The sequence below is a fragment of the Xylaria bambusicola genome, assembly GCF_022495145.1.
Source record: "Xylaria bambusicola strain CBS 139988 unplaced genomic scaffold F5B22scaffold_3, whole genome shotgun sequence".
NCBI lineage: Eukaryota > Fungi > Ascomycota > Sordariomycetes > Xylariales > Xylariaceae > Xylaria > Xylaria bambusicola.
This window is the reverse complement of record NW_025953556.1, coordinates 1449408-1462181: the sequence shown is the minus strand read 5'-3', so window position 1 is coordinate 1462181 and position 12774 is coordinate 1449408. Positions and strand designations below refer to the sequence as shown.

At 49.7% G+C, this 12774-nt stretch overlaps 5 protein-coding genes across 5 annotated transcripts; 1 reads left to right on the top strand and 4 right to left on the bottom strand.

Moving 5' to 3' along the window:
• Positions 1 to 117: 117 nt before the first annotated feature.
• F5B22DRAFT_268494 (uncharacterized protein) lies at positions 118 to 2233 on the bottom strand. The gene is made up of 3 exons (XM_047970169.1): positions 2113 to 2233; positions 786 to 1924; positions 118 to 713 (listed from the first exon to the last, which is right to left on the bottom strand). Exons 2-3 carry the CDS (start codon positions 1905 to 1907, stop codon positions 468 to 470), a joined length of 1368 nt encoding a protein of 455 aa, XP_047835458.1. The 5' UTR covers positions 1908 to 1924; positions 2113 to 2233; the 3' UTR covers positions 118 to 467.
• A 1172-nt stretch (positions 2234 to 3405) lies between these two features.
• Positions 3406 to 4930, bottom strand: F5B22DRAFT_589120 (Prefoldin beta-like protein). Its single transcript, XM_047973715.1, has 3 exons — positions 4577 to 4930; positions 4290 to 4456; positions 3406 to 4106 (listed from the first exon to the last, which is right to left on the bottom strand). The coding sequence occupies exons 1-3, from the start codon at positions 4604 to 4606 to the stop codon at positions 3935 to 3937; spliced, it is 369 nt and encodes a 122-aa protein (XP_047835457.1). The 5' UTR covers positions 4607 to 4930; the 3' UTR covers positions 3406 to 3934.
• On the bottom strand, positions 4931 to 7374 carry F5B22DRAFT_589114 (alkaline dihydroceramidase). Its single transcript, XM_047973714.1, has 10 exons — positions 6873 to 7374; positions 6654 to 6816; positions 6558 to 6596; positions 6311 to 6458; positions 6105 to 6244; positions 6013 to 6046; positions 5776 to 5946; positions 5563 to 5712; positions 5490 to 5499; positions 4931 to 5387 (listed from the first exon to the last, which is right to left on the bottom strand). The coding sequence occupies exons 2-10, from the start codon at positions 6735 to 6737 to the stop codon at positions 5246 to 5248; spliced, it is 918 nt and encodes a 305-aa protein (XP_047835456.1). The 5' UTR covers positions 6738 to 6816; positions 6873 to 7374; the 3' UTR covers positions 4931 to 5245.
• Positions 7375 to 8281: 907 nt separating this feature from the next.
• F5B22DRAFT_268400 (uncharacterized protein) lies at positions 8282 to 11239 on the top strand. The gene is made up of 2 exons (XM_047970167.1): positions 8282 to 9994; positions 10050 to 11239. The coding sequence occupies exons 1-2, from the start codon at positions 8432 to 8434 to the stop codon at positions 11001 to 11003; spliced, it is 2517 nt and encodes an 838-aa protein (XP_047835455.1). The 5' UTR covers positions 8282 to 8431; the 3' UTR covers positions 11004 to 11239.
• Positions 11078 to 12663, bottom strand: F5B22DRAFT_268405 (ankyrin). Its single transcript, XM_047970168.1, has 8 exons — positions 12348 to 12663; positions 12228 to 12253; positions 12014 to 12142; positions 11844 to 11946; positions 11749 to 11762; positions 11431 to 11668; positions 11275 to 11369; positions 11078 to 11203 (listed from the first exon to the last, which is right to left on the bottom strand). Exons 1-8 carry the CDS (start codon positions 12409 to 12411, stop codon positions 11153 to 11155), a joined length of 720 nt encoding a protein of 239 aa, XP_047835454.1. The 5' UTR covers positions 12412 to 12663; the 3' UTR covers positions 11078 to 11152.
• Positions 12664 to 12774: the final 111 nt, after the last annotated feature.

Here is a 12774-nt window from a genome sequence, read left to right as displayed (position 1 = left end):
ATGCGATCAATGGCTTTCGTTTCCATCGTTAGTTTGAAGTACCCACATTCCATAGCATTCAATCATGAGGATAGAGAAAAACAAAAATATCAACTAGAAAGGTGGTGTAGTAGGTAATATTTCTCCTCATCTTTCATAAACCTCATTATGAATAAGAATAGAGAGAAGAGAGAGATGCCACAACAATGAATAAAAGATAAATTTCAATCAATCAATCAATCAATAGTGCCTCCTTATCTCCTATGCCTTTACCCCTGTCCTACTCGCCTGCCCGCCTATAAGCTCTCATTCTCCCATATTTATTTCTCTTTCTAACCAGAAACTACGTGGTAGTACTGTATTGTTTCGTAAAAACGTAAATGGCATAACAAACCATGGACCAGAAATGACCAATGAGGGTTTACTCCTTTCCGCCAATAAGGAGGAATAAAACATAGGGTATATGGAAAAGCAATGAGAAGTGATGCTTAAGCTGGGCGACCGCCGGCAAGGTACGTCAGCAGGGCGGGGGAGCGGCTCCTGCTCTTTCTGCGCTCCTTCTTGCGGACCCATTCAAACTCGGGCTGGAGATGATGGTGATGGTGGTGCTTCTTGTCTTCGATGGCGAGAACGAGCTTGCTGCTGCGCTGCTCGCGGAGCACGCGCGTATGTTGCCAGAGAATGTCCTGTTCCTGTTCGGGAACCCACCGCTTGATGAGGACATACTCGGGATCCTGTCGTACTATGTTAGTGATCCTGGACTCTTCTCTCATATTGAGCAAATATAAGAGGGGTGAGTAACTGACCTGGTCAATCAAATATTCGATGTCGTAGACACGAAGGGTCTCGAGCGACAGATGTCGTCGGGCCATGCGCGTGTACGTAGGCCGCGATCTCTCCTCGTGGTAATGGATCTGTGGCACTGGCTGTGGTAGCGGTGCCACTTCCTTTTGTTTCTCTTTTTTCTTTTCAATCTTTTTGCCTGCAAGGATGGCGTTGATCTCTTCATCACCAAGACCAGACTTAAGGAGCTGCTCTTGCATACGCTGCTTATATGCGCGGTCGCGCTCCTCAGCCTCCTCCTTTTCTTTCAGGATTCGCTCGGCTTCTTGCTTCTTGTATCTCTCTACGGCCTCTTTGGCCTCCTTTTCGCGGCGCTTCTTCTCTGCGAGGGCAGCTTCCTCCTCTTTTAGACGGTCGAGGTCTATCTTCTGTTTGATGCGGCGCTCTAATTGCTCGCGTTCAGACTTCTCGCGCATCTCATCGAGCGTCTTCTTGGCTTCGCGCAGCTCGCGCTCTTCACGGGCAGTTCGCTCACGGCGCTTTTCTTCTTCATCGATTTTCTTGACGAGTTTCAACTCCTCAAGTTCCTTTTGCGCACGCTCAAACTCGTACTCTTTCTGGGCGGCTTCGCGTTCGCGCCGACGAGTACGCTGCTCTTGCTCAAGCTCGCGCTCATATTCCTGGCGCGCAGTCTGAAGGGCCCAAGCATCTCGTTCGCGTTGCTCGCGCTCACGCTCATAACTGGATTCACGGGCACGATTTGGGCGCCGCTCATCGCGGCTATCATCGTCGGACTCGGAGTCAGACAAATTATAGATGCGGTTGTTAATAACAATCGGTTGTTGCGGCGCTTGCGCAGGCGGTGGCGGGCTAGCAGAGCTAGAGCTAGAGCGGCGATGGCGAGATCGGGAGCGTGACCGGCGAGTGGTCACGACCATGCGTTCACCAGCCGCGCCAGCCGGGCTAAGAAAAGAGTCTTCAAAGCGAGAGCGGGGGTCGACATAACGGGGTCGCGGTGGTGTGGCACGGGCGTCCACATATTGTACAGGGGCACGACGAGCTGGTGAGGGCGAGGGACCTCGACGCCTTGAAATATGGACGTCGAGGTCAGACTCGTCGTCAGAATAGTATCGACGTCGACTCATAACCAATACCTTGAACGCTTCCTCTCTCTAGCTTTAGAATTGTGTGAGGAGAAAAAATGAAAAGAGCCCTAGGTGATATAGAGGAAATACGACACCGTATTTAAGGGTCCTTGCGCCGAATACGACTATATCACACCGAACGGTAGACAGTTGAAGGGCTCCAGGTAGTGCGCAACAGTAGAGGTAAAATGCGGTAGAAGCTCACGTGTGGTAGAGAAGTCAGATAAAAGAAGTCGTAGGAAACAGGAAGAGGGACAGTGGCGTAAGGAGGGGAGGGTAATCAAAGTGGGTAGACGAAGGAGGAGAGAGGCTGGATCGCTTTTAAGTCTGTCTTTAGTACCGATGACCGACCCCAGTCGCTTGCCCAGTCTTGCCCGCTAGTCAGCTCTAGGAGGCCTGCTTCTGGTCTGGCCTCATGAGAAAGTGAGGGTGTGTGGCCCAGCTGCTTGGATTGGCGATGGGGCATGACGGTATTACCTCCATCTGGCTGCTCCATCCCACGTACATCTTCTATTACCCCTTCGGTAACACTGCACCTGTCCTCGGCCCTGGTCGGAACCTGGCCTGCCCCCTCTTCTCCTCTTCGCAAAGCAGACCAGAGGTTGTGTCAGAGGCCGCTCATGATACGCCACTACTGCACCACCTCGCATGTCGTCGTCGTCTGCGGCTACTGGTATGGATACTCTCCAAGTACCGAACCAGAGATGGGCAAGCGAGGGCAGGTAAGCAGGTACTTGGTAGACTGCGCCACTCATTTCAACTGGCTGATCGTCTCAAACGACGGCCCAGAGTCGGGGGTTGCTGTCCACTGGGGTGCTTGGTTTGGCGGTAGTCTCATAGGGCTGCAGCGCTCGCTGTTGGGTACATGGCTTATTTGCAAGGAGACTCATCTCTACTTAGGGCAGTGTTGCTTCTCGCCGTAACGAACAACAAAGTCCTTCGCCTAGCACAACGAGATACCGCCAAGTTCCCGTCTCTGGTGGCCAACCTGGTCATTTGAGAATCCCAGGAACATGATTGACCGCCATATTGTTCCTGGTGTACAGTACCTATCGGGCATGATTTGGGGGCCAAATGAACACGCAACTGGGAGATGGAGGGGGTGGGGTAGGTATGCATGTAGGTACTTCGATTGTTGGTTCGGTACCTGTAACCCGCCTGCCTCCCTACCCAACAGTAGGTACCTGGCCTGCCTGGGGATAGGCATGCGCCGACGACGTGGAGGGGAAGAGGGGAGCGACTCAAAAGTCAGCACAGCTGCTCGGCGTGTACATGTACATGTACATCTACCTAGGTACCTACGCAGTCGCCAGCACCCCCTACCCTCGGCGGCGGGCCGCTAACAACCCTAAACAAGTTAGTTGATCCTCGCAAAAGTCCTATTATTAGGACTTGCTTAGGTACATGGTAGTGTGTAACGCTTGGCCCAATGATTACTAAGTGGGTGGCTACCACACCATCTTACAATGTGCCTATGATCTTAGTTCACAGCCTTTCTCACCAGACTAGAGGCGAAATGCTAGGTGCCCAGTTAAATAAATAATTATAGTAGCTCGAGTAGTATGACCTGGGTGCCTCCAGGCCTACAGGGCAGTACAGAGTATGCGAGGTTCTAAATATCTCTCCATGTGCTAGGGACTTGACAGGAAATAGTTCGGTTGATGATTATGAATTGTGGCTGGTACTATGTAGTGCAGAGTGATGAGAAGACGGAACCTACCACTACTATGTAAGTAGGTTGCCTCGTTGCCTCTGATGATCAATCAGGTTTCAGTGCTCATCCGACGCACAAATCTTCCTTAAGCATTCGTCTGTTCTGTTCATTGAACCGTGGGGAGATATTGGCTAGAAGAGGGCCACATATATCTGAGTGTTTTTAGGTATTGTCTGTTATTCCACGACATGAGCCCAGACCCGTTCTGTATACTGCGGTGTGCGTGACATGTACAGTAAATATACTGAGAGCGTCAAATTTCATACTCATCCGTCGGCCATAGCAGAGAGAACCTCCGGTCTGTGCAGACAGATCAGGAGGCGCCCGCACCACCCCGCAACATACGATCTATCTGGTCTTTGCTGTTCTTCTGTGAGACCTCCAAGTAGTGCAGCCTCTTGCCGAGTCCCTCCACGTCGCCCTCGAGCTCCTTGATCTGGGTTTCCAGCTTGTCCTTCATTTCTGCAACGGGCAGCGAGATGAACCTAGGAGATGACGTTAGCCAAGCGCCAATCCACCCAGGGGTAGGGGTAAAATTAGAAGACCGGTAGGGAGCACGATGAGTTTGCCCAAGGTCGCAAGCCGGAGATAAAGTTCGGATGAAAGAGGCAGAGACGAGGACGTGGAAGAACGGGGGGAAGAGACGAACGACTTGAGGTGATACGTACATCTTGCCAACCCCCTCGTAGACATTCGTGCTCGGGGGTAACGACGATATCTCGGTGCGCGTCAGTTGTGCCATGCGCATCTCACGCTGTTTGGCCGCCTGCTGCGTCCGCGTAAGCGCGATTTGCTGCTGGGAGGCAATTGCTTGCGTTTCGACCTCGCGCAGGAGCTGCGTAAACAGAAAATCAAACATGTCAGCTTCATTGCTCTTTGTTGTACCATCGCCACGTCCATCATGGTGTGAAGGGATGAGTAAGATAGGCAAGCGGGTAGTAGATATGCCACCCACCTTTTGCAGAGCCTCGTTTGAGATAGACATATTTCGCACCCTACGAAGTATACACGATGGCACAACTTTGTCTCAAAGGGTTATTCTTGGCTCCGTGTAGATATTCTCTGATTATGAGACTCTTCAGGTACAAGTTGAGTTGGTATCGTTTGTAAACTTGAAACCTACATGCACATAGGTAGATTGGTATTTCCGTGGGGTTGCACCAACTGGCCCTACATTTACTGCAGAATACCTGCACTTGGAAAGCCTGCAATTTCATACAGTGCACATGGAGGTATAAACACGGTATACTGCTGGATTGTTCTTAATTACCTCCTTGTCGCAGAAGACAATTTACGTGGTGAATGCTAATGCGCGAAGGCTTTCAATGAACTTTTCATTACGTTTCATCTTGTGTTCTGAAATTCCTAGGCTCGAGTACCCAGGCGAAAATTGATGTCCGTTACAGGCAGCTGGTACATAAGTAAGTACCTTTGGGCACAATCGGCATTTTGTGCCAAGCCTTGAGCCGCCTATGAAAAAGGAGGACTACACTCCTACAATACGTGCATATACTACCTGATGGTAGTTGAGCTGTGCGTGAGCTATCTAGCATTTAGGCAAAGGCCTAATGCAAGTATCTGCTCATGCATATGATTCACCAACGACATGAAGACAAGCTTCAACCTACTGCCCCTTCTTGTCTTCTCCTGCTGGTAGATCGTCCACGGTTCTGACATCAGGCAGATGGAAGACGGATGGCCAGTATAGACGGAATTTGTCCTCATCGCCATCCAAGCATCGCTGAATCCAGATGCGCCAGACAATACTGCAGAAAATTAGCTTGCCATTTCCTTTGGCCTTATATTCAAACCTGGCATAAGCCAGTCATGTAACAACAAGGATTAGGCAGGTGAGATGAGAAACGTACTAGTAATATGCTGAAGATTCATGTTAGCTACTACTCGTATTGCTCGCAACGCAGATCAAAAGAATGAACATACCGCCTATGCCCGTCATAAGGTGCCACCATGCATGGCCCTCCAACACAACAGACCACGGCAATTGAATCTGGTGGCGCCAACGGCGAATCTTGTTGCAGTACATGTTATCCAAGTTCCAAATGAGATAACCACCCAAGAAAATGCTGAGGCCTAAAACGGGACAATTAGTTCTTGTGTATTTGTATTTGGTCGGCAAATCGGCATTAAGCTCACCAGTCGCGACCATGATCCACATCTGAGAGAGAAACGCTCGGGTACTCGGCATGGTAGAACTGGACGGCCGCTTTTGTTCACGGGCTTTGAGAGCTGGTCGAAGAACTCTCTCCATGATCCACATGTTGGAGAAGACTACGGTGGCCGTGAGAATAGCGTATGCATCTTGGTCTTCATGCATAAAACGGTCAGTCCAATCTCAGGAACATGAGCTAGAGGCATGTAAAAAGAGCTTACGGAACTGAGGGTCCTTGGTTTCATAGTAATGTGCCTGATTTGCGGTCTTGTCAGCGAGCGCAGCCAACATTCAAGCCTACATATGCACCTACCGTAATATAGTAGGCCAAGCCGATAAGGCCGGTACCAAGCACAAACGAGAAGCCGGAAGAACGCCCATAGGAGAACGTAGCATATGCCATGAAGCATGTCGTATAGATCATGGCAAGCTCGTCAACAAGTTGCATAGGATCTAAAGGAGGAGCGGGTTAGTGGTAGAAATACACGTGGGGTAATTGGTCAGTTCCTGGTAACGTACACTTCAGCGTGGCGTGAAAGAGAGTTGAACCACAACCCACAATGATATAGCCGATGAAGGTAACGAAGAAGATGGGAGCGTGACCATATTGAAGGCAGCCTTTGAGGCCACGGACTCCAAGCCAAAGAAAGAGGAAGTTGGTGATGGTCTAATCAAACACGCTTGGAGTTAGAGAGTCAAAACCCCACGATACTGTAGACAGGAAATAAGGGAAGGGCAGCGTGAGAGTGTTCAGTGACTGGCTTACATTGCAGACTTCGGCGATATAGTAGCTCATAACATAGTCCTAGTTCGAAAGTCAGCCGATTACTCTCTCTTGGAAACAAGGGGAACGTTGATGAACCTCTTCACAGAAATTGAGAGTGACCGTCTTCTCTCCCCAGAAACCTTCACGTGGCTCGTGATAGGGAAAGCTGAGCGCCGACATCTTGACAGTCGGCGTGAACGAAGATTGGGTAACAGCGTAGAGTCAAAGTAGAAAGAATGTCCCAAAAGGATAGACAGGGCTGCGCCTTAGTCAGACTGCACTGCGGCGGAATCTTCAATACAGGGAAAGCCTTGCCTCAGTCCACAGATGGATGTAGATGAAGTGACGTGGCAGGCAGGAATTCACGTCTCTAGTTGAGTAGTTCACGCGGCAGCTCACGGTGTTTGTTTGCCTATGTGGCTTTCCAATAAAAAGGTACACGAGTACAACCAATCCTCCCTGCAGCAGTCACCAGCAACAATGAGTTTCCCTACCTACATAGATGTTGTTTATTCATGTGTTTACTTGATACAAAGGTACTATGTAGAAGAAGATAGCGGGAGCCGAGAATGCCGAAAGTCGCCAGTGTCTGGTCTGGTGGATCTATGAACAGCAAAAACTTCACTACACTACACTACAGATGATATACCTATGGCTCTTTCTGTTGCATGACATTGAATGTCTTTAGAGAAGAATGAATGGTGGCCCGAGATGCATGAGACTATGAGCGTGGCTTTTCATCAACTGCTTTCTGAGGTAGGTATTCTTATCTACAAGCTAAGTGCGACGTCATGATACATTCATCGGATGCTTTATAATAGTAACGCGGGATCAGAGAGAGCTAGCATTCTAAGTACGTAGTAGAGTAAGTATGTATTTACCTGCGTGCTACGTACCTCCGTCTAGTGAGAGGCTGAGTGAGCTGTTGCAACCCCTGTAAGCCATAAATATCCTTCAGGTACCAGCTAGGTATTTCTTAGCGTGTCCTTAGCTAGATACTACTTACCTATATCTCTTGAGCGGAAAGATCTATATCAGAGCCATATAATTACATACCTGGCTCAGACATGCAGAAAGGGCATCATGATATACCTATACCCCAGGCCTAGAAAGTCTAGTGATCTGGATTCAAATTGTGCACTTCTACCCTCACTCTTGGTGTGGTATCTGAAGTACAATACCACCATATTATGTATGTAGATATGGTATGGGTACAGTCCGATGTACCTAGGTAGATAACATGAAGGTAGCCTTTTCGAGTAAGGCTTGCATGCACTAGCGTAGCTACCCTCAAAAGCCCATATGAGGGTATCTACCTAGGTACGAGGTCCCGAACTCCCGGGCAAGTGCTGTACTGCTAAGATACCACCGGCACTGGACACTCAACCTTAAAGGTAACGACGCTTTCAACCGAACGGACGGTGACCCTGTGAAGAAAATCCTGCGCCCAACAGCACAGCACTCTGCCATAGAAACCCATGCCATCCATAGCCGTGGTCTGCTCTGTCAGCTGTTTCAGCCCTGTTCCTGCGTACATAATCTTGCCAGGTGGTACATAAGGCAGTCCGTTCATTGGCACCTTATTGTTACACCTCGCTCACGCATATACTCTCTCCCTCCCTCTTGCTTCCGGTATCTTGTCTTTCTTCTTCCCGGGCCCATGCATTGGCAGTTGCCAGTTCCCGCTGTTCAATCTCAATCTACATTGAACTGTCCTTACAGCTTCTTATGAGTCTGCCAAGCGTCTGTTCACTGTCTGCGAGACCACCATACCTGTTGATACAATGCGCCGACACTTTCTTCGAGGCTGAATATCCCGCGCTCAAGGCTTCTTCCGTCTCGGACCCAACTTGCTAACCAGCTGATATCTCGATATGAGTGCTCCCCAGAAGTCTTCCAGATGGGGGTCCTTCCTCTCACAAGCCGTGGCCGGCGTCGAGGCGCGTCTGGACAATATCTTAGCCGAAGACGGTAGCCCTAAAGAGTCCACGACATCTGCCGTCACACCCAGCGCTGCGCCAGTACCGCCCACACCCCCTACTCGCTCTGCCACGCCTTCGAAGTCTGCCAACGATAGGCTCCAAGAGCGCCTAGCCCGTGCTGTCGCTGCTCGAAATGCTACTTCTACGAGACAGAGCATGGAAGTCGCTTCCGTCACCTCTAGCCCGCGCCCAAGCTCTGATGCTCCGGAGCGACCACCCGTCACTGCTATTCAAGCAGAAAGCCCAAGACCAAGTCAGTCTGTGGAAGAGACTGCAGAACCCGTGCCGCAGGTTCCAATGAATGCCTCCGTTGTCGCCCCTACGCCTAACACCAATGACCTGCCCACCACATCCAGTCCGCGATCATCATTACATCTCGAGTCGCCAGAAAAAGAAAAGGAACCTGAGCAAAAATCCACCACCAGTAATGAAGCCCAGCCTACAGCAACGCTTGCATCAGATCCATATATAGAGCGAATTAGCAATCTCGAAAGGACTCTGCAGGAAATACAGTCGCAGCATCAGGAAGAATTAAATAGCTATATTGAGCGAGTAGATGCTCTCCAGACAAAGCTACAGTATCTCAGCCGAGAAGCAAGCGAGCATGCCAGGAGTGCTGCTAAGAACGCTCCGGCAGGCAGTTCAGAAAAGAAGATAGCGGAGAAGGATGACCAAATTGCCCAACTGATACAAGAGGGCCAAAAACTAGCCGCTACAGACCACCAGAGTCGTACTATCATAAAGAAATTGAGAGCTCAACTTATTTCAAATGAGAAGGAGCTTAATGAGCAGAAGTTATGGCGCCAGAAAGCGGAATCAGAACTGGCTGATTTACGTAGGCGGATAGAAGATTCTGATGATCTGGAGAAAGCGAACGAGGAAGCTCATCGACTAATAACCCAGTCCAAGAGAGAAGTAGATAAGCTGAAAGCTGAAAATGAGGCGAAAGATCAGTCCATAGCCGATCTCACGCAACAGCTTCAAGAAGAACTGGAGAATGCTAAGTTACTAGCAGCCAAGGCAGATGATTATCAGCGAGAGGTAGAACAAAAACGAATAAAGGAGCTTGAAGATACTGTTGCTGCACTCAAGGCCTCGAAAGCGGAAGCAGAATCAAACGCGAGCTTAAAGATTACGGAGCTTCGAGACAAAGCCGACAGAACATCAGAACGTGCCCGAGCGATAGAGCTTGAGCTGAAGGGAGAGGTACAGATGTTAGAGAGTAAACTAGAGGCGCTGAGAGCGAGTGCAGAAGAGGCCTCATCCGGCGCCGTGGGAGATGCGCAAGTTAAACTACATAGACAGATTGAAACGCTCCAAACGCAACACTCTATTGCTAGTGAGAATTGGCGAGTTTTGGAAGCATCCCTCGAGACTAAGGCCGCCAATCTAGAGAAGGAACGAGATGAGGCACTTCGTCGAGAATCGGAGATGAGGAGAAAGGCACGCGAAGTGGTGAGTTTCTGTAGCTATATATACATCAACAATGCAAGCGCTAACCTACAGCCAGGCCAATCGCGCCAAGCGTCAAGAAGAAGAGTTGGAAGAGATGCAAAGGCAACTTCCCACGGTTCAAAGTGATCTCAAGTCATATCAATCACAACTTGACACTCTTAGAACAAGGGCGGAGCAAGCTGAGACGGCTCTGGCAGACGCTAAAGCCGAACTTGCTAGACATCAAGCATCATTGCGGAATGACAAGGGAGAGCGTACAGATGACCGCCGAAATTGGTTGGACGAAGTCCCCACGGCCGCCGCCCGCGACCGTGGTCGTCCAGACTCTCCCTTACTCGCAGCGCCACAACGTACCTTTAGCGGAGATAACTTTCTTGGATTACAGAACTACTCGAACAGGTTTCGTAAGACTTCAGCTCCTTCTAGTAATGGTGAGCCTAGTCCGAGTGACCGGGCATCGTTAATAAGACGTCCATCTGTTCAACCTCCCATGCGATCCCCTCTACTCTCCTCAGTATCCATCTTACCCACGGCAGCTACCCCCTCTCTCGCTAGCGGCTTCGATTTCGCCCCCTCGCAGGTGGCAGATCGAGATGATGTGCTAGATGGCCTCGAAAGATCGGCCTCCCCTCAGAACGTCTTGCAGGATATGGTCTCAGTCTCGACCACAACAGCAGGACCTTCCGTTCAGCTGGTGGAAAGGATGAGTGCAGCTATTCGCAGGTTAGAAAGTGAAAAAGTGGCTGCCAAGGAGGAGCTCGCGCGTATTTCAGGTCAGCGAGATGAAGCGCGTGGCGAGATTGTAGCGCTTATACAGGAGTTGGAGACGAGCAAGACTGCAACCAAGAGGGTGGATGAGCTTGAGAAGGAAATGGCCGAGATCAACAGCAGGTATCAAACAACGCTGGAAATGCTAGGGGAGAAAAGCGAGCTAGTGGAAGAACTACGCGCAGACGTACAAGACGTCAAGGCCATGTATAGGGATCTAGTAGAGCGGACTATCAAGTGAATTGGGATGCCACAAAGTTCATTTGGTAGCGAGTCCGTTCTAAAACCCAAGCGTTCTACCTAGGTAGTAGATTTTTGGTTATGGAACCATATTTTTACTTATCACTTACCCCTAGACACGTGCTTGATCAGGGCTATCCAACAAAAAGATCAAAGTTCGATGCCTTCATTTTCAGCCTCACGTTCAATGTACTTCCGGATCTGCGTGCATTCAGTAAGCCTAGCTGATACGTCTTCACAAGAGAGATGGGGAAGATAGAAAGAGCACGAACCTCTTTGTCAGGGGCGAGATCCAGGGCGAGGTACCCGTCCGAGTCTCTCTTATTTGTCTCAGCGCCCGCCTTTAAAAGGGCGATAGCGACGTGTCCTATCACAACATGAGCCTACACATCCCCGACTATAGACAAGAAATGGGGAAGAGATCATACCGTGGCCTTCAGCGACAGCGTGGTGCAAAGCCGTAGAGCCAGCAATGTCGGACGCGTTAATCGGGCTGTTGTGCTCGAGCAACAGCCTGACCATGGGCTCGGAGCCTACGGCCGCCGCTCGATGCAGCGGGTACTGGCCGCGGCGATCCTTGACGCGAGCCGAGGCAGGCGGCTTGTTGGCGAAGAGCTTGCGGGCCACCTCGAGGTTGTTCTTGGACGCAACGAAGTGGAGCGCACTCTGTTATTGCCATCCGTGGAAATGAGTAAGCTCGTACATACAGACGTACGTATATACTATGTGTGAGAGCGGGGACACACCTGGCCTTGGGTATCTATAGCGGTCGGTCAGCTCATGTCTATAAGTTTATTCGTTGTAGAATAGGTGAGGAAAATAGGAAGTGATTAGTTTGTACTTGTCTGGTTTACGTCTGCGTCTCGTGAGAGGAGAAGGTCGACGATGGCGTCGCCGTCTTTGATACTGGCTGCTATCATTAGGGGTGTCCAGCCACTGTCATCCTGTAAGTGCTTGTTAGATGAACTGCATGTCGAAGTCATATATATATGTTATTGTATGGACTCTTACCACTACATCTGGATCAAAAGATTTCTGCTGCGATAGTAAGAGAATCATTTGGTGTTGATTCGAGGACGCAGCCCAGTGGATGGGATAGCGACCGTCATCGTCTTTGCGCTGTGAGACTTTTGGGTTGGCCTGTGATTGGAGAGATAGAATTTTGTTAGTAAAATGGTTAATGAAGATGGTGCCTTCGCAGGTTGACTTTATTTTCCTTGCTTACATTTAGCAAAGACTCGAAGATGGATACTACATATATCGTATCTGAATTAGCATGTCCCCTCATCTAGATTGATAAGTAAAAGGGAGACAAATAAATGAAGACGAGGATATATGTGTTTACATTTGCCCTCGCGCGCGGCTGCATGTATGGCGAATTTGTCGTCGGTCTGCCCTGATGAAGACATGTTTGTCTTCAATCACTCTCTCTACCTTCTTGTCGACTAGGTCGCGAGTGTAAACAGCTAGATGACTGCAAACGCTAGCGTGCAATGTGACTTGTACTTTCGGTGTAAGACTTGGGTGAAAACAAGCTTATAGGAGCAATCGCTGCTTGATTTTTGGGAGAGATCAACGTTCCTTGGATGTAGGTTGAGGGAGTCGAGATGGATGTGAATGGCTTCGTAATTACATGCCTAGGTGCATCATGTTCATGTCGGCGTCTTCAGGTTTATAAGCTATTTCGCTGTAGAGGCAGTACGTGGGGTGCTTGGAGCCTGTAGTGGGACACTGTCTTAAGCTTGGGTAGGTACCTAATATACATTTAGGTA